The sequence below is a fragment of the Trachypithecus francoisi genome, unplaced genomic scaffold (assembly GCF_009764315.1).
Source record: "Trachypithecus francoisi isolate TF-2019V2 unplaced genomic scaffold, Tfra_2.0 Lachesis_group3, whole genome shotgun sequence".
In the NCBI taxonomy this organism is placed as follows: domain Eukaryota; kingdom Metazoa; phylum Chordata; class Mammalia; order Primates; family Cercopithecidae; genus Trachypithecus; species Trachypithecus francoisi.
In genome coordinates, this window is record NW_022681468.1 from 129,214,682 (window position 1) to 129,234,404 (window position 19,723).

The window sequence follows — 19,723 nt, forward strand, 5'->3', positions numbered from 1 at the left end:
CCTTGACTTGGCCTTGGACTTTGTCCTTGACCTCCAATACCTTAGACAGTTGCAGGTGGCAACAGTGTAGCTTGAGGTTCTAAAATGCTTTGCTGATGGAAAAGGTTTCGTTCTGAAAAGTGAATTGCAATAGGAAATGGATTTGCATTACTGACACTATCTGCCGTGGGCTTTGCCTCTATTGATTTAAAGCAAAAGGGCACAATTAGTGGCGTTCAAAGAGAGAGGAAAAAAAATAAAAACAACCTAACTCTGTCCTAGCACATTCAATTAAAATTATTTACTTTGAAGGGAAAACAAATCTTTTACATCAACACCATATTAGCATGGTGTTGCCTTGTCTCATCTGTAATGGCAAGACATGGTTTTGAAAAAAAAAATTCTCTTTGTTTCTTAGTAGTAATGTTATTTTCTAACATTAACCAAAAAAAAAAAAAAAAAAAAGCAGGGGGAGCACCAGGAGTTAGGTGTATAAAAATGGTGTACCAGCTGCCAGAACTTTTATTTTGGATCTTGAAGAGAACAGTTCATTGTGTTTCCTTTCCTCAACCAGTGAAAATGAAAACTTAGTACCAGGCAGAATTCTCTTCCACGTTCTATCCCTTTTCCCTGAGAGATGACACCTGCTGGGTTTTGCCATAAAAAGAGGTCCCTGTTGGCTGGGCGTGGTGGCTCAAGCCTGTAATCCCAGCACTTTGGGAGGCCGAGATGGGCGGATCACGAGGTCAGGAGATCAAGACCAGCCGGGCTAACACGGTGAAACCCTGTCTCTACTAAAAAAGTACAAAAAATTAGCCGGGCGAGGTGGCGGGCGCCTGTAGTCCCAGCTACTTGGGAGGCTGAGGCAGGAGAATGGTGTAAACCCGGGAGGCGGAGCTTGCAGTGAGCTGAGATCTGGCCACTGCACTTCAGCCTGGGCAACAGTGAGACTCCGTGTCAAAAAAAAAAAAAAGAGGTCCCTGTTATTGGGGAAATGAGAGTTCAGCTCACTCTTCATATCCCAGTGTATACAGCAGGACTGGCTCTGGAAGATTATTTAGTGCAGCACTATGCCTAAGAGCAGATGAGGAAGCTGAGCCATGGAGAAAGAGGGCCACAAAGTGTTACAGGCGTTTGGTGAATTTTGCTCACTGCACGGACTGTTGTGAGAGCCTCCGAACCCTGTAGTTCAGTCTTTTCCCCACTTTACCAGTGTGTGAGGCCTCTCTCCCACTTCCTCCACTTACCACCTCTCCAAGATGCCAGCCTCACTGTGGGCTTTCCCTAGAAAGAAACACTGGTTTCTTTCCATCGTGCCCTGGTTAGTGTTATTTCTCACGTTAGGCCTCTGTGTTAGAAATAAAGCTGCGAGGGCCGGGCGCGGTGGCTCAAGCCTGTAATCCCAGCACTTTGGGAGGCCGAGACGGGCGGATCACGAGGTCAGGAGATCGAGACCATCCTGGCTAACACGGTGAAACCCCGTCTCTACTAAAAAAATACAAAAAATTAGCCGGGCGAGATGGCGGGCGCCTGTAGTCCCAGCTACTCGGGAGGCTGAGGCGAGAGAATGGCGTAAACCCGGGAGGCGGAGCTTGCAGTGAGCTGAGATCTGGCCACTGCACTCCAGCCTGGGCGACAGAGCGAGACTCCGTCTCAAAAAAAAAAAGAAATAAAGCTGCGAAACTCCATGTCGTTATACAAAAGGAATACAGTGTCCTATCCTTCATTCTCCTGATAGTTCCTTCAACTCCAGCTGCAGACCCTGCCAAATACCATCATCCTGAAAAGACAGACAGTGATCCCAGCACTGTGGGAGGCCAAGGCAGGCAGATCACTTGAGTCCAGGAATTCAAGACCAGCCTCGGCAACCTGGTGAAACCCCATCTCTACTGAAAAAAAAAAAAAAAGCCAGGCGTGGTGGTGTGTACCCATAGTCTCAGCTACTCAGGAGGCTGAGGTGGTAGGATTGCCTCAGGCCAGGAAGTGGAGGTTGCAGTGAGTTGTGATCACACCACTGCACTCCAGCCTGGGTGACAGAGTAAGACCCTGTCTTAAAAAAAAAAAAAAAACCACAAAGACGGTGATGATTATAGCTAACATTTATGGAGCACTTACTATGTGGTAGGCATTGATAATACAGGCACTTGTGTACCCTGTAATAATGAGATAGGGCTCGTTTTAAAGGTGAGGAAACTGAGGCACAGAGAGATTAAGAAAGTGTCCAAGTTCTCATAGCTAACAAATGTCAGGGCAGAGATTCCACCCCAGACTCTAGAGTTTGCAAATCAAATCTCTACATTTTACCTTCAAGGTTATAATCAACTGTCTTCTTCTTAAAAAAAAGTTTTCACTTTCATCCTTAATTCCTATGCAGTGAAGCTAATGTAACAAGATGAGGTGCGCTCATGGGTTCTGTGCATCCTTTTTGTGTCCTTGGTGCCCAGTCACGCAGGTTCTCAGCAAGTGGTGGCAGGACTTGCAGCTGGATGGACCCGTGTGTAGACCCATATGTTGGGGGTGGGGAGTAAGGTGTATGTGTAAGCATGTGGGGTGTCTGTGTAGGGAGTAAGGTGTATGTGTAAGCATGTAGTACTGTGTATGTGTGTGGCATGTGTGGTGTGCATCTGTGGTGTGTGTGGTGTATATGTGTTGTATGTGTGTGGTCTGTTTGTATGTGGGGTGGGTGTGTGTGTGTGCTGTGTCCTTGGTGCCCAGTCATGCAGGTTCTCAGCAAGTTGAGGTAGGACTTGCAGCTGAATAGACTTGTGTGTGAGGTGTGCCTGTGTGCCATGTGTGTGAGGTGTACCTGTGTGCCGTGTGTGTGTGAGGTATGCATGCTGTGTGTGAGGTGTGCATGTGTGCCGTGTGTGTGTGAGGTGTGTCTGTGTGCCGTGTGTGTGTGTGAGGTGTGCCTGTGTCCCGTGTGTGTGTGTGAGGTGTGCCTGTGTGCCGTGTGTGTGTGAGGTATGCATGCTGTGTGTGAGGTGTGCATGTGTGCCGTGTGTGTGTGTGAGGTGTGTATGTGTGCCGTGTGTGTGTGAGGTGTGCCTGTGCCGTGTGTGTGAGGTGTGCCTGTGTCCCGTGTGTGTGATGTGTGCCTGTGTGCCGTGTGTGTGAGGTGTACCTGTGTGCCGTGTGTGTGTAAAGTGTGCCTGTGTGCCGTGTGTGTGTGAGGTATGTTTGCTGTGTGTGAGGTATGCATGTGTGCCGTGTGTGTGTGTGAGGTGTGCCTGTGCCGTGTGTCTGAGGTGTGCCTGTGTCCCGTGTGTGTGTGTGTGAGGTGTGCCTGTGTGCCGTGTGTGTGTGAGGTATGCATGCTGTGTGTGAGGTGTGCATGTGTGCCGTGTGTGTGTGAGGTGTGCGTGTGTCCCGTGTGTGTGAGGTGTGCCTGTGTCCTGTGTGTGTGAGGTGTGCCTGTGCCATGTATGAAGTGTGCCTGTGTCCCGCGTGTGTGTGTTGGTGTGCCTGTGTGCCGTGTGTGTGAGGTGTGCCTGTGTCCCGTGTGTGTGTGAGGTGTGACTGTGTGCCACGTGTGTGAGATGTGCCTGTGTGCCACATGTGTATGAGATGTGCCTGTGTGCCGTGTGTGGGGTGTGTCTGTGTGCCGTATGTGAGGTGTGCATACCGTGTGTGAGGTGTACATGTGTGCCATGTGTGGGGTGTGCCTGTGTGCCGCCTGTGTGCCGCCTGTGTGTGAGGTGTGCCTGTGTGCCGCGTGTGTGAGGTGTGCCTGTGTGCCGTGGTATGAGGTGTGCCTGTTGTGCCGTGTGTGTGTGAGGTGTGCCTGTGTGCTATGTTGTGAGGTGTGCATCTGTGGTGTGAGCATGGTATATGTGAGTGTAGTGTATGTATGTGTGGTACGTGTGAGCTACGGTGTGCATGTGTGGTATATGTGTGTAGTATGTGTGTATGTGTGGTGTGTGTGCCTCTGTTACCATTTAAGATGGTAGCAGCTATTGGCATTAAAAAGGACCTGCTATTCTGAGCTGTGGCTGTGACAGTAAGATGTGCCCACAGCAGCTGTTAGCAATCAGAGTGTGTTTCCATCCTATGTGAAATGTGCTGCCACCACGTGTGAAATGGATTTCAAAACCTTGCCGTACTGAAGTACCAAAGTGTGTGAATGGTACGCTTTTACTGCAAATTAGAAAGATTCACTTATTGCAGTGATAATGTCACACTCACTCAAGCTATTTTAAGTGACAGAGACACACATTGCCAAACAGTGGATAGCTGATAGCAATATTTTCAGGACAGTCATAGAATGTCATCGGAAATGTTTGTCTCTGCAGGCAAAAGAAGCACCTTGGACTAGAGGAGCAAAAACTGAAAATGGAATAGGAAGGACAGTGTTGCGGGCCTCGTTTTGATATCTTTACATGGCTGTTGTGTTCTTACTTCGCCTCTAGTGCATGACTTACATAAAAATAAGTAGCTTCAAGATAAACACACAGGCTATACATTTCGTTTCCTTGGGGAAAAATGACATTTATGAGGTGTTATAATGTGTGCATTGATGCTCAGATGTCAGACCTTCTTAAAATAAATCTGACAATCTCTTAGCTTGGTCCAGAGCATTTCTTCTCCTTATGTCTCAAAACTCCTTAAATCCCCAAGGCTCTGCTGCCTCTTTCTGTATTTCCCTTTCCTACTAAGAAATAGCCACCAGCTCCTGCTGCTTTCCCTTGGGAATAGGCATAGAAACAACTGTGCTTCAGCTATCCACAAATATTGCTATCCATTCTCAGGTTGAGCTTATATGTTGTAATTAAGAATGGAAATGTTTCTTTAATCAGCAAGTTTAAAGACCATGCATTTAGAGAAAGAGTCAGAAACAAGTCCTCAGGTTGTCTGGTCATTAGTATGCCTGGCTGAACTGGTTGTCTTAGAAAAGCATTATAAAAGAGAATTTTTTGAAATACCATTGAACCACAATTCAGAAATACATCTGTGATGTATTTGAAAGGCTTAGAACTTGCCATATTTTTTGTTTAGATGTTAATGACCACGTCCTGGAAATTGGAGGTGGAGGAACTAGTTGAATTTCTAGGAGTTGGTCACTAATTCTTCAAGATCTTACAATCTTAAAGTGGTTAATAGGAAAACATTTAGACTTCCGCTTCTGGCAAGCCTAAATAAATTGCCTGTGATTTTTAATAAAAACTAGACCTTTCCCTCATCTCTCATCCAAAGCTTCATCCTCTTATTAATTCTAAGGACACTTTTTTGAAAAGGAAAACAGCACAGAGGTGGAGCAGAGATACAGGCTGTGGGCTAATCCTCTTAACAGTCCTCACCCACTAACATGATCTGTGGACCAAGAAAGTTTTGGTGTCATGACACCATGTTCCTGTGACTATAAATGTGTTGTCTTTTTAGTGTTCTGGGCTTGCTACAGAGGGATGTAAATGCATTTTCAACATTTAATGTTACAAGTTATTTCCAATTTACCATGAATCCAGTTTATTTGGTTGAGGAATATTCCTTGAGTGATATCTACTATTCAATGAGCAGTAGCGGATCTTCAGAATGCCATCAAAGTTCATGGAAAGAAATGATGGGTTCCTTTGCCTGGTAAGCTTTTATGACTTAACCTGGATTCTTGTTATTTTGACCCATTTCTGCACATCTTACTTCATGCAGCGGAGTTTTGTGACCGCACAGTTATGGGGGTCATGGAAATTGTGCAGGTGGAATTAGTAATCAATGGTTGTTAAGAATCTGTGGGGTTATGTGAAATGTGGTGTGAAGTTAAGACAGCTGGAAAGTGGAGTGGTTTTCTCGTGGGCTTAGCTGCGAGAATGTTGGGGGTAACTGGGTAAAGTAAGGTTGTTTCATAAAATGCAGTAAGAATAATTCTGATGTTTTTGGTTGAGCAGAAACTAGATAAGATCGCCAGATTTGGTTTGGTTTTAAAGATGTTCTTTTTTGTTGTGAAAACAGACCTTGAGCAATGAAAGCAAACAGTTGGCCCCACTGCTCTTAGCTGTAAGGAAGATTTCACCTAAATGTAGCGTAATTGTTCCTGTAAAGGAGAAAAAACGGAATTGGTATCTAGAGTGAAGTTGATCGCAAGTAAAAGATTACATGGAGTTCTGTGAGTCAGATGACTTTTTTTTTGTCTAGTATTATCCAGAATTATGTAAGGGACACCATTGTTGGAAACAACGTTATTAGGAATTTCCCTTGAGCATAGTCTAATCACTTAGCAAACTAAATGGGTTCTCTTTCTTGCTGATATGAAATGACATTTAACCCACCCCAAGAGATTCTAGAGAAAGAGGACTTTTGTTAGATGTTACTGATCCCAGGGTCCTAGAAAATCTTCAAGGCCTTGGTTAAACGGCCAGTTACCTTTATCTTAGCCCCTGATATCACACAACCCCACAAATCCTTAACAACAAATACGTCTGCTGTTTACAAAGGCAAAAGTGAGGAAAAACAGAAAAAAAAAAAAGGATTATATTGCTGATCATGGTGGCATCATTTACTGGGTGAGAACTTATTCAGTATTTGAGCTACTGGATGAGTAGGATGAAGTATTAGGAAGCTTATTCTCTTGCTGTTCAAGTCTTTCACTCAAGGTTTAAATTGGTTACCAGGTAGATACCAAAAAAGGTGAAGAGTCAAATGCCTTAAATTTAAACAGTTTGTGCATTACTATGTGATAGGAGAATTCTAGAGAGAAGTGGATCTAAAAATCAAAGCCACCCACTGTTCTTCTATATGAAAAATCTGTTTCCTCTGTGATTTGACAGAATTTCCCTGTCTAGGGATAAAAGTGCTCATTTGGATTTGGCTTTTAGCAGAGATACATATGCATCAGGGAATGTGAGTCAGTTCTCTAGAAAGCTTAATCTAGTAGGGATGGAAACATATTACAAAGGATTAATATTCAGTTCCCATTGTCAGAACCACCTGCATATTCACAGAAAGCCACATGAGAAGATGTGCCTGGCTTTCTTATTCTTCAGAGATTTCCTGCACACACAGCTCAGCTTTCTCTGAATTCAGATGGAGCATTGTGGCCCAGTATGTTAACTCTTGCACACCTATGTCTTTCAAAGACTGAAGAAAAATTGTCAAAGTTCCAAAACTTCAATTTTGTCTTATTTTAAATTTAGTTCACAAATGTTTGATCTCTTGATGGTTTGAGGAGTGTGTGTGTGTGTGTGTGTGCACGCGCGCGTGCGCCATCTGGCAGGTATACTCAACACTTTTTATTGAAAAATGATTTTTTTTAAAGCCATTAAGTTTTCAGGAGAAATTACAATCCAGTTGAAGTTTTTAAAGAAGTAGCTTATTTAGTAAGGTGAAGAACTTTTTTTAAATGGCTATAATTTGATAGAGTCGTTTGAGTCAGATGTCAACTTAATAATAAGGCTTGGGGTGTCAGAGGGTGACATATATGTTTATTATGTTAACAAGTGGGAATTATGACCATTTCCATGATGCCCCAGCAAGACTGTACAAGCCCTAGATAAAGCCAGGTCAAGGACTTTGCATAAAGAGGCGACTTGTCCATCTAAGTGCTCTTTTTCTTCTAAGTTGTGAGTAAGATAGTTACCTCTGGACCCATCAGTCCCTCGGGAAAGCATCTTGGAAACCAATGATTAAAAAAAATTTAAGTCTAGCTAGCAGATGAGAATTATGGTACTGTGTAATTTTTATTCTCTTTGTGGCATAGCTGGATATGGGTAATAGGACACAGCGTCACAATCTTTGCCACGAATGGTATGGCAGGCTTCCTGAAGCTTCCCATGTATATACGTTTTTCATCTTCAAAGAGCTTTGGGAGCACTCATTTACCACCACCTGCCTGGGAGGTAAGAATTACTCCCATTTTATAGATGGAGGAAGTGGAGGTGTAAGTGAGTTGCTTGAGGCCACCCAGGGAGTTTAGTCTCGGAGGCAGACCTGGAAGGCCCAACTCTATCTCTTAGCTGAATTGACTCCCCATGCTTTCTTTTTGGTGTTATGTCCCCCTGAGAGCCCCCGATCGGTGATGGCATAAATCTAAACACATCAAATAATCCTGAATAGGAAAGAGACACCAAGTCTGTCTTTTTTGTGGCTGTTTCTGTATCAAAGCCCTGGGAAATCTGGACATAGAGAAGAAGCCATTTAACCCTCCTGAGGCTCATTTTCCATATCTGTAAAATGGTGGTGATAATACCTGTCTGCCTCCTTTAGGGATGGTGAAAGCACCAAAATCAAAGCAAGCTAACAGGATCAAAACTTTGAAAACTAGAGAATTCTGCAAAAACTCAGGCATTATTATTGCCAAAAATGACTATGAGACTGCTTACTGAAGGAGTAGGGCTTTCTAATTGGAGATCTAATTCAATACTGTCATGAAAGAATCCAAAATCAAGAGAAGAAAATAATACACTAGGGAAACATATTAGTGTTATATTTAAAATATACTTAGCAGACCAAGTGGCCAAACAAGTTGATCGTTAGTTTGCATAGGATGCAGCTAAAACTCGGCTCTCCTCATCCCTGAGGGCCACTGAACATGCCTGGGCTATGGAACATACCGATACTCTATTCCAAGCCACAGGTCCAGGTCGATGGTCTGTTCCCCTTCCACTTGGAGATGTAATGAGAGCTCTCTGAAAACCCTTATGGTGGCCTGGGGCCTCCCATGGCAGAATGAAGAGAAAGCATGTTACTCTCTGAACTCTCCGCTCCTAGCACTATAGAGAAGGGGCACCAACCCTGGAAGGAGGGTTTGAAAAAAGGGAGCTTGTCTGGGTAGACAGATTGAAGAAAGGCTTCCTCTCTCCAGGCTGTTGCAGTCGCTCTGCAGCAAGGCTCACAGCCAGGTGCATTTCAGCCCCTACTTTTGCCCCCTCAGTTAGGCCGCACTGGGCAGAGCACACCCTGCATGGCCATCTTTAGAAGCCCTGAAATAAGAGGGCCACAAAATTCTAGAAACCTGGCATTCCTGAAGTCCCTCCAGGGATCAAGGTGAAGACTCTGCAGCTCTCCCCCGACTAACCTTGACACGCAAGCCAGGCCGCCATTCAGGCAGCTGCAGAAGCTTTTAATACCCTGGCAGTTTTAAACAGGGGATAAAATAAAGTGACTAATCCATAAAGGACTCAAGCCATTTTACTGAAAATAAAATCAAATGCCTTAGGGTTTTTCTTTTTAATCTTTATTGATTTTTCTGCTTACAAAAGTAATACATGCTGGTTGTAAAAAATTCAAACATTAGAGAAATATGTAACATAGCAAGTGAAAAGTCCTCCATATTCTCTGCATTCTAGAAAAAAAAAATCATCAACAGATTTGTGTAAAAGATAGGCTTTTTAAAGCACTAGTTTTTGACCGTTTTTGCAAGACACACAAAATTGGTTGACATTCATAAGCATGACAGACATGTTCCCATAGGTGTACTAAAGGTTCGCCCATCGGCCGTTTCCTGGCAAGCCAGCAGTAACCCCACCCCATTCAGTCCAATTCAAGAAAAGATATGATTGTGCAAGTGAGCTACAGTGAACAATATTATTGGGGTAACCTTGGGTCCATATTAGTTTAGTTTTTGTGTGAACAAATAAACAACTTTAATTTTGTAAAACTTTTATTAGTAACCAGTTCCCCGTGACACTCCTGCAACTTATTGCAACATACCACTGTGTTGTAGCAAACAGTTAAGCAGCAATGTTGTGAAGGATTGCTGTGGTAGCTGGTAGGAACTGACTGTCATATTATTTGGAGGATAAGCAGCTTTTCTCTATCCCCACCTCAGAAAGAGCTTAAAGTCTGGAGGAAAGAATTTCATTTCACTATAAGGCAGGATTTCTTATCAACAACAACAATAATAATAACTACTATTTATTGAGTGCCAACTATTTCTAAGAACTATGTGATGGGCATATAGAGAGAATACATATATAAAAGCTCATACAGATATCATATATATGGTATGCATTTATGTATGACATCCTTGAATCTTCAAGTATGAAACTGAGGCTTAGAGAGGTTAAGTAATTTGCCCGGCCTTAAGAACTGTCAAACGTTGGCATTGGTCATTTTAGGGTTAAAATTCTAACCAGAATTTTGTGAAACTGAGATCAGTGGCCTAGAAGGTTGGTGGTTATTTTTAGTTATAAACTAAGCGGATAACTCCCAGAAAGAGATAGTGACATCAATTCCTGAGTAGTGTGTTAAGTTTAAACAAACTACTTCGGGGATGTCTTTTGAGCCCTGGTTAGTGATTGCTTAACGAGTGCAATGATGATGATGACAATGATGACAGTAACAATAAATAGTGATGCCTACCGCATAGGGTGTTGGAGGAGTGAGTGAGATATAATGCATAACACATTATTAGCACAAATACATGTAGATGTTATTATAAATTAGATTATTATTGAGAGATCACTACTCACAGAATGAAGTACTGCGTGCCTCTCATACAATTTTTATTTTTTTAATTGTTTGGGAGAATGGGCATTGTCCTCTGGACCATGACATCTCCTAAGATCGGTCCTGAGGAATAAATGTCATCTGAAGAATGCTAGTGCCCAAGTTCTTGTTCCTTTTATAATTAAAAATTCAAAGCAAACTTTCTATAGACGTGCAGTGCTAAATGACAGCCTAGCCCCAAGGACCACTTGGTTAATTAGCACCCTTGCATTCCAGGATTTCCTGACGCCGGCTGCCACTTGTTGTCAGCTCCTTGAAACTGCAGAAATTTGCCTCTGCAGGTGTGGAGAGCCTGCTTGAATTACATAGGGTGCATCAGAGAGCAAATTATTTAGGCAATAGAGCTGAAAATGTGGGCAAATTAGAATTTTTCATAGCAAGATTGTTCATTGTGAAGCCAATTCATGATTATATGTGCGCATCTTGCTCCAGATATTCCACTACACAATAAACTTCTTTGCTGGGATGAATATGTATGTGGGCTAATTTAATCAATATACTTGTGAACGTTGACAGTAGTGCTGTCTGACAGAACTCATCCTTTGAAATGCTGGCTGAGTTAATGTGTGCAGTATATATATGGGCCAAGATTCATAATTTGTGTTAAAAGAAGGTTTTGAGAAGACACCACACTACCTGGTGGGAAACCAAAAAGCCTACATGATGAAAGGCAAAGGGCAGAGGGATTTTTGTCCTCCTCCTTCTTGTTGGACTGAAAACTCAAATTCACAAAACTAAACTGCCTCCTTTTGAAAAATTTGCAAGGCACTGACTGCATTTTTTTCTCATGGATTAATTTGAATTCTGGAAATTGACTAAAATGGGGGATGGGGAGGGCTTTTGTGCATTGTTGGATTAAATGAAAGGCTGAGCAAGTGCCCTGCTCCCATCTGCAAATGCTCGCTTTCTGGGAATTTTAACACGTGTGATCAGATCACATTCAGAGGGTTTGCTTTTGGAGTAGGGGGATTTTAGTCATTTCCTAAAGAGCATTTGCAACTGAAATTGTCATCTGAGATAAGAGAGCCATGCAGGAGGGAGCCTAGGAGACTAGTTTAACCAATCAGAATACCTCAACTTGCTATCCAGAAACCCTTCTGGCACCTTACCGTGATATTCCCAGTGAAGCTTGTTTTAGTTAATTCTGATTCTTTAGCCCACTGGAACTAAGCACAGACACCATGGGGACAAAGATCTAAGTGACTGCCCCCCGCCCCGGAGCCCCCCACTGTTTGGAAATACCAGTCAATCTACAGTGAGTCCATTTATCCTAAGCTTCTTGGCCTCCACAGATCTCATGACTGTCTCCGCTCCAATATCCTCCAGATCTGAAAATCCCTGCGAGCTGAAGCCTGACTCAGGCCATCAGTTCTGTGTCACAGTGGCACCAAACTCTGGGGTCTGTACTACAACTGCTCCCCACCCGCACCTACCGTCACACCCGCTGGGCCATGAGCCATTCCAAAGATGGAAGTGCAGGCACCAGCACGGTACTCCCAAGGCCACTCCCATCATGAGCAGTCCCCCACGCCAGACAGGCATCTTGGTCACAGCCTTAAACATCGTTACTTCACGTCTCATTAGTAATCCACCATGAGTCCAGGCCAACTGGACAGGAATACTGCATATCATTTTCAGTTTGTCCATTTGCAGTTCTACTCAGTGTTCTCAATATGCCCTGCCAAGGGCCTTCATATTCTTATAGAGGACTAAGTAGACATGCTTGATCTCTCCCATTGTTAAGATGGAATGAAGATAACTCTTAAAAGGCCCAAGTTTAGCGTCAGGTAGTTTTGATGCTGACTTAAATGCTAGGACCTAAAGAGGTTTGTTCATCCCTAATTTCTGTCATTACACCTTGAGGTGAGACATGGGGAGAAGCAGCTCCAAGTAGGTCTTCATTTCATGTATAAATTCTGTTTAATGGGTGGTTCAAGGACTTTATGTTGCCTAATTATTATAGTCCTAAGAATCAAGGTAGTGAGGCTAGTTCTTATTCTAGCCTACTCAATTCATGTAGGGAAAAGTAGGCAATAACTCAGCTGATAACACCTTTCACGATTTCTCTACTTCCACTTGCCTTTTGTGCATCTCTGAAAAATGTTAGGCATAAGTCGCTTTCTCTAGAGTTGCAGATCTGTGGCACAAACCTTTGCCTTGACTATATTAAACATATCGGAAGGACTGTGAAGTATGAGACATTATTAGATTTCATATTTCATAAAGAATTTTTCTTGAAGAAATCAAGCCAAGTGTTAACATGAGGCACACTTGCAAATGACAATTTTTGTTGAATGCAACCTTAAACATATTAAGTTGCTTAACTCAAACTATACCTATTAGTATCCACAGTCACCATTACTGGGGTAATAGAAAGCCTCCAGAGTATAGAAAATACACTGGATGTGAGATTTGGAACAATCTTTAAATTTGGACAGGAAAGAAACTCAGTATGCAAGCACTAAAAAAAGGATGGATAAGTCACCACAGTACTTGTATTAGGCCCTGAGAAAGGGAGTTAGCAGTACACATGGTTTATAATGAGGTTAAATCCAATAGTTTCATGTGTGCTGTAAGTACTGAACACAACATCACCTCAAATCCAAAGTAAGTGGTTGTGGAATTATCCCAGGATATGGGATTACATTAGAAGAAAGAGTGGGCTGTGTGTCTATGTGTGGTACTTACACTGTGTGACATATTCTTTGGACAAAGAAATTACTGTGTATAAGGTCTGGGGCTACGTACGGGCTGTATAAAAATGAAACAGACTTGGGCACTTGCAACTGTGTTTCTGTGTGTAACTCAGTAGATAATCTAACATGATACCCAGTAGTGAAAACCATGGAAAATGAATTTAGCGTCATGACACATTCTAGGTAAACTGGTGACTGTTCCCATCCTGTCTATACAAGCTCAGCATTGGTCTTTACTTCACATCTAAATTCTATTTAATAGTTGATCTAAGGATTTTCTTTTGCCTAATTATTCCTTATTTTTTTATCCTTAATTATGCTCTTTTTAACTCTGAGATATAATGTGTGTGCTCAGAAATGCGCTTTGCCTTATTTGAGAACTTTGGTGTGATACATTTTATTTGCTAGTCTTCTAGCATGAGGCATCTTTAAATAATCAGTTGGGTAGAAACACATGCCCTCTGTACCAGGAACTAAATTTCTAATGTGAAGAACTCAGAAGCAATACATCCTATTTGTCAGGATTCATCATTATTAAATTCAAACAGGATATTAACTCTGTGGCTGAAAGGTTCTGATTGTACACAAATGGACTAATTTTTAACACATGGCAACTGCGTTAATTTTTTAAAAGATAAGTAAGGAATTCTTACCATCATATATAACTTATTAATATTTTGAATTGAATCATTTTCCTAACTAGACCTGACTTTTTGGAGTGTATTTTTCTCTAGCAGTCAAGCTATAATGCTCAGCCAAGACAGATTTATGACCTTTTAAAAATAATGATAGAAAATGAGATTGGAGGAAACATTTCAGTATCTGCTTTGCTCTGAAGCCTAAACTGCGAACTCTCCAGTTCTTGAAGGCTTTGAAATGCTGATTCCAGTCTTCTTGTGGGTTCTTAAACACCTTCTCAAATGACCCATTTTAATAACCCGAAAGCTATTATATAACGAGCAGCCATAATTTAGTCCAGGGCTCTAGGGGGACCCTCACAGTTCAGCAATGAATAGTTAATGCAGTATAATGTTTAGCAGGTTATTAGTTTTCACTATACAAATGCTGATCAGGGAACGCTTTTATAAGGTGTTTAAAAGAAAATGTAATTAACTGGTTGCGTGCTTCTGTTGCAGCTCAAATTGAAATTATTCCATGCAAGATCTGTGGAGACAAATCATCAGGAATCCATTATGGTGTCATTACATGTGAAGGCTGCAAGGTAAGCCTTTTTAATTGTTGTTGTTTCTATTAATGTTAAAATGTATCTTTGTGATTTTTATGCCTCCACTTATGTCTTAAAATTCAACTCCTTAGAATTTTGAGTGGTAAGAAATGACAGGACAGAAGAAATATTTTGGTGTTAAATTACAATTAAGGAAGTTATATATATTTTTACTCCTTCCTTCAAAATAATAGAATACAAAAAGGTATTTGAGCATTGCTTGTCACTTTCAACCCTAGAGTTGAACTGATGAGCAATCTCTGTGGTAACCTTTTTTTAAAAAAAGCTAACTCCAGACTTCTACAATGTCCCTGTCATAAGCTTATAAAAAGATATCTCCAGTAAGTTTAATTGAAATGTCATTGAGTCTTATTGTTAGCACACATATGTTAACACATCTGGCAAAATTGTGGGAAAGCTATCAGGAAGACCTGAGTTCCAGTCCTACTGCCTCCACTCATCCATATTGTTTTAAGTGTGTCTTAATCTCTTTGTGACTCACTTGCTTCATTTTTAAAGTGGGTATAACACCTGATCTTCCTACTGTTTAGGACTATTCCAAGAATAGAAGAAGAATCTGTACATAAAAAAGTCCTTACAAATGGAAAAGTGCTATTTAACTCCAAATATTATCAGTATTATTTCTGCTATGACTATTTTTACTATTTCTGACCTTGATCATGGGGCAATGTGTACAGCACAGGCATAATGTGCAACTGGGAAATAGAGATGTTTATCCCAATAATTCAAGACCCCCCAAGCCCAGATTACCTCTATTATTCAAATCTCAATTAAGATTTAAATCCTCATGCTTATATTGGAAGGGCCTTGAGACAGCTTACAGGATAAAACAGTGCAAAATAAACAGGAGAGAAGCTATTTAAACATTCAGGAGGCCTTGGAGACAGCCGATTGCTACAACCAGGCCTGAATCAGCCCTAAGGCTTTTTGGGGCTGAGTCAAAAAATAAAATCCACAAATTTGGTTAGCTTTCCTTTCATTAAATTAGAAAATACAATGTTGTAAAATACCTATAGACACAAATGACTACTAAGAGACTTCAAGGAAATTAACCTCATAATTTCCTTAATTCTTCATTTTACTGTTAGTCATGGTAACATTTGCTAATTTGTACATGTACAGATGCTTCATGTTGATCCCGTCTTAGCAAAGCTTGAGATTTCTGCATACTACAGAACCATCTATGCCCTTTACTTCTAAAATCTGCCCTCCCTCAAAATTAGGTGACTAAATAAATAAATTAAGCAGAATGAGAGACCAGGCATAGTGGTGTGTCCCTGTGGTCCCAGCTACTCAGGGAAGACTGATGCAGGTTTATCACTTGAGTCCAGGAGTTCAAGGTTACAGTGAGCTATCATCACACCACTGGACTCCAGCCCGGACAGTGGAGTGAGACCCTCTCTTCAAAAAAGTAAATACAAATAATAAAAAACAAAACAAAATGAAATAATCTGTCTGGCCTCTGCCATCCCAGGTTATAACGTGAGAGTGAGCTGCCCGTGGTCACTGTCATTGCACTGATTTTTGGAGTTGGTTCGGCTGACGTGGCCAGGTAGCCACTGCCTTCCACCCTCACCCTGTCTGTGTTCTGCCTCCCAAATCTGCGTCCCTGGTACACATGCCATGGCCTTTCTCAATAGAGGGTTTACAGACTGCAGTGCTTGCCTGCTGGGAGTTCCAGTGCTTTTTGTGCATTGCGTATCACCTGGGTGTCTTCTTAAATGGACAGGGTTCTAGGCAGCATCCCAGATGCCAGTTCGCTACTTGTCCCTTCATTCTGTCCAAAAAACTGATCGCTTCCTCTGAGTCTGTCAGTAAGGCAAGTGATTATCTCGTAATTGATGGAAGTGATTATCTAGGAATCGAGTCTGGGAAAAGGACAAGGTAGGGGTAGGGGCTACTTCATATAAAATACCCCAACAATTTGGAAGATTAATTAACAGCATACTATTGAGTAAAACCTAAGTTGACTGAGTACCACTGTTCACATAGGCACAAACAATGTGAATTTTCTTTTTACCCTTAACATTTATCATGACAAAAATAAAAGCAATAAGAAAACAAAAGGTATCCATTATTCCAAAGTTGTCATTTTTCTAGATTCCCTTCCAGATCTTGTCTGCAGACCTCCTCAGTGCCAAAGTGGTTTTCAGTTATCTGTGGCTCTGTTCCTCTGTTCTGTTGACTCTATCCAACGAAAACCACAAAACAAATAAAACATACTTTTGTTAACAGATTGGGCCTATGCCTGGCCAGGGACCTGAACAATGTTATATGTTTATATTTGATACATATGCTATTTGTTCTCCATTATAATTTCCCTCTGCTATAACACTTTTATTCCTAGTTATAAAAATAGAAGTCAGACTTCTATTTTTGCCATTTTATGTTAATTATTTATCATGTTCTAACCAGGTAAAGGTGTTTCTATCATGATCAATTGTAAATAACTTTGCTGTGATAGTGTAATTAAACATAAGAAAAATTTCACATTAGACAAACAGATATCTAATGAGAGAAAAAAGGTCATCAGTCATCTTCTGAGCTAATCATTTTGTGAATGTATTTTAAACTGCATTTTTAAATTAACAACCTGAAACCATAAGAAACTAGAGGACCTGTTTAATTGCTGAAATAATGATTTTGGCACATAGTTGCTAAGCATTGCATATGAACAGCAAAAATGGTAGAAGCTTTGGTAGCTCTTTCTGTCGTTTCTGGCTGTTCCTGGCTCATCCTCTCCCCATCCCCTTTGCTGTCTGTAGAGAGACAGCAGGTGCCATGCTTCTGCTCTGACTCTGGAACCAGACTGCCCAAGTTGAAATCCCAATGCTGCTATTTACCAGCTTGAGCACCTACACCACCACTCTGTGCCTCAGATCCCCCATCTGTAAAATGAGGACTATAATTTTAATAACTTCATAGGGTTGTCACATGCATTTAAGGAAAGTACCTGGAAGAATGCCAGATGTATCACAAGCACTTACTAAGTGTTAGCTGTTGTTATCACTGTTACTACTAGGCAGACTTCTTGGTGGCTTGGTAATGCTGCTCTGTATAGTCGGATATTATTTCTGGGACATCTATGGGTGTAGTCTTGATTGTTGTGACCATTTGCAATGTGTTATGTAGAATCTGTCAATAAAAAAGAATACTATGAGCACTCCCTTGGGCCCAAGCACTATGTAAGCACTGTAAGGGATCCAAAGACATAGAAGACCGAATCTTTCCCTCAAGCAGTTTACAGTCTAGTTGTAGAGATGAGGCCTGTGTAGGGAAAGCTAAATAGCAATGCAAGAACTAACTATAGCTGATATACATAAGAAGCACATATAAGCACATACAGGCTGGGCACAGTGGCTCACACCTGTAGTCCCAGCAGTTTGGGAGGCTCAGGTAGGAGGAATATGTGAGCACAGGAGTTCAAGACCAGCCTAAGCAATATAGTAAGACTCCGTCTCAACAAAAAAATTAAAAATAAAAAAAATTGAGCAGGCATGGTGGTGTTTGCCTGAAGTCCCAACTACTCGGAAGTCTGAAGCAGGAGGACTGCTTAAGCCCAGGAGTTCAAGGCCACAGTGAGCTATGATGGCGCCACTGCATTCCAGCCTGGCAACAGAGCAAGACCCCTGTCTCAAAAAAAAAGAAAAAAGAAACACATATCCACTAGGCAGCATACCTAGGTAGTCTAGAGGAGAGTTGGCCTAGCAAGGTTTCACTGAGGAGGAACCAACCGTGGGCTGGAGCTGAGGAAGGATTTTCCCAGAGAAGGTGGCTGGGAGGGCATTCTGTGCTGAGGAAGAAGGAGAACAAAGAATGGCAGAGGTAAAAGCCAGAACTAGGGCAGTCTTGGCTGTATTTAGGGGACAGCACATAACTCAGTTTGACTGAAGCACAGGGTCACTTTCTGTGGCTAGTGGAAGATGAGGGTAGACTGGCACACCATCCTCAAATTTTTAAGGACTCCATTATGCCAAGGTTTTAATTATAAATGTATTTCACTTGTTCTCTTGAAAGAATCAGGGAACAATGTACTGGCACTGCTTCAGCCTGAATATTGCATTTCGGAAGAACATATGTTAGAATCCAGGCCTGCGAGGTTTTTAGTTCTGTTCCTAGAGACATTTCTGAGCTCTTGGAAAAGAATTTAGTTTCAGCCTTGGGTGAGCATGATGAGGGGGCATAACGTGAGCTGGGGCAGGTCTGCTAGGGAGGAGGGGCAGGTCGTGCCCCATGCCAGCAGAGGAAAAGGCCATAGTAACACTAGAGGCTGTAGATGTTAAAGTTCAGTCTTCAAAGTGAATAAAAATATGAAGGGTTAGGAGGAAAATAATCATTGGTTAAGGTTTGCTTTTGAGAAATCATCTTGTTTGCCATTCAACTTCTAATTTCATCATGAGATATAGTGGCTGCTCAGATGATGAGGATGAACATTTGATCTCAAGACACACGTACACAGACCCACACACACATTTTTTAATCCATATCCTTTTAGACATTTTGGCTATACAATTTTAACTGCAAGTTTTTTAATGATAATGCACAACCCAGTACTGGGGTTTGTGAATTGGTTTCTGATTACATTTAAAACCGTTTCCTCTTGATAAGACTAAGAATAAAGGGGCATTCATTTGTCCAATATATAGTCATTAGTCAGTACATTTAAGATGATGTCTTATTCAAAGCTTCCTCTTCTACCCAGTAATTTGAGATAACAAATTATCAAATATATTTGCATTAACAATAACAAATATATTTTGTTAATAAAAAAGCCTTTCAAAAATATCTAGAGTGTATAAGTGACACCTTCCCCCACTGAAGTAGTTAAAGCCATTTCTGGAGCTTTTTATGTTTAGGTTAAAAAGCAGCTTTTATGAATGTTCCTTTTAGGCCCAAATTGTCTTTTAGAGGATTCTAATATTTTTATCTCGGTTGTGAAATGTCACTAGCCGTGAACTAATTCTGTCCACTTTTCACCATTGATACATTCAGGCTCAACATTTTTATTTCAACACTTTTTAATACGTGGCCCCAGTATTAGAGCTAGGCATTTAAAATGAAAATTCGACTTGGGGAAGGACAAGCTGTTATTGCATCCTCACGATGCCTGAGTTTTGGTTTGGTTATACACAGGCGGTAAGCGAAAATTTTTGTTTAGCTAAATCTTCCAGTCCTGTGATGAAATGTGCAAGTGGTAGGGTTATGTTAAACTCCAATTTGCATCACGATGATTCAGATTTTTTTTTATTTGTTTGTTTAGATCTTTTTTTTTTTTTTTTTTTTTTTTTTGAGACGGAGTCTTGCTCTGCTGCCCGGGCTGGAGTGCAGTGGCCGGCTCTCAGCTCACTGTGCAAGCTCCGCCTCC

General features: G+C 41.5%; 1 protein-coding gene and 2 long non-coding RNA genes across 9 annotated transcripts in view; 2 read left to right on the plus strand and 1 right to left on the minus strand.

The window, feature by feature from the left end:
- Nucleotides 1–19,723, plus strand: part of RORA (RAR related orphan receptor A) — a 753,017-nt gene that overhangs the window by 693,514 nt on the left and 39,780 nt on the right. For all 5 annotated transcript variants that reach the window (XM_033189890.1, XM_033189891.1, XM_033189887.1 and 2 more), the window contains one exon: nt 14,249–14,334. In XM_033189890.1, the coding sequence (XP_033045781.1) occupies nt 14,249–14,334 (86 nt within the window). The remainder of the gene's footprint in view (nt 1–14,248; nt 14,335–19,723) is intronic.
- On the plus strand, nt 1,972–9,264 carry LOC117070565. Its single transcript, XR_004431966.1, has 2 exons — nt 1,972–2,779; nt 3,729–9,264. It is a non-coding gene; the product is annotated as an uncharacterized LOC117070565 (long non-coding RNA).
- Nucleotides 14,329–19,723, minus strand: part of LOC117070564 — a 44,935-nt gene continuing 39,540 nt past the window's right edge. The window contains exons 3-4 of one of the 3 annotated variants that reach the window (XR_004431964.1): nt 17,346–17,493; nt 14,329–16,543 (exon numbers count right to left, since the gene is read on the minus strand). This is a non-coding gene — a long non-coding RNA (uncharacterized LOC117070564). Of the gene's footprint in view, nt 16,544–16,568; nt 17,494–19,723 lie in introns of those variants that run through there. The other 2 variants (XR_004431965.1, XR_004431963.1) reach the window with 2 other exon arrangements.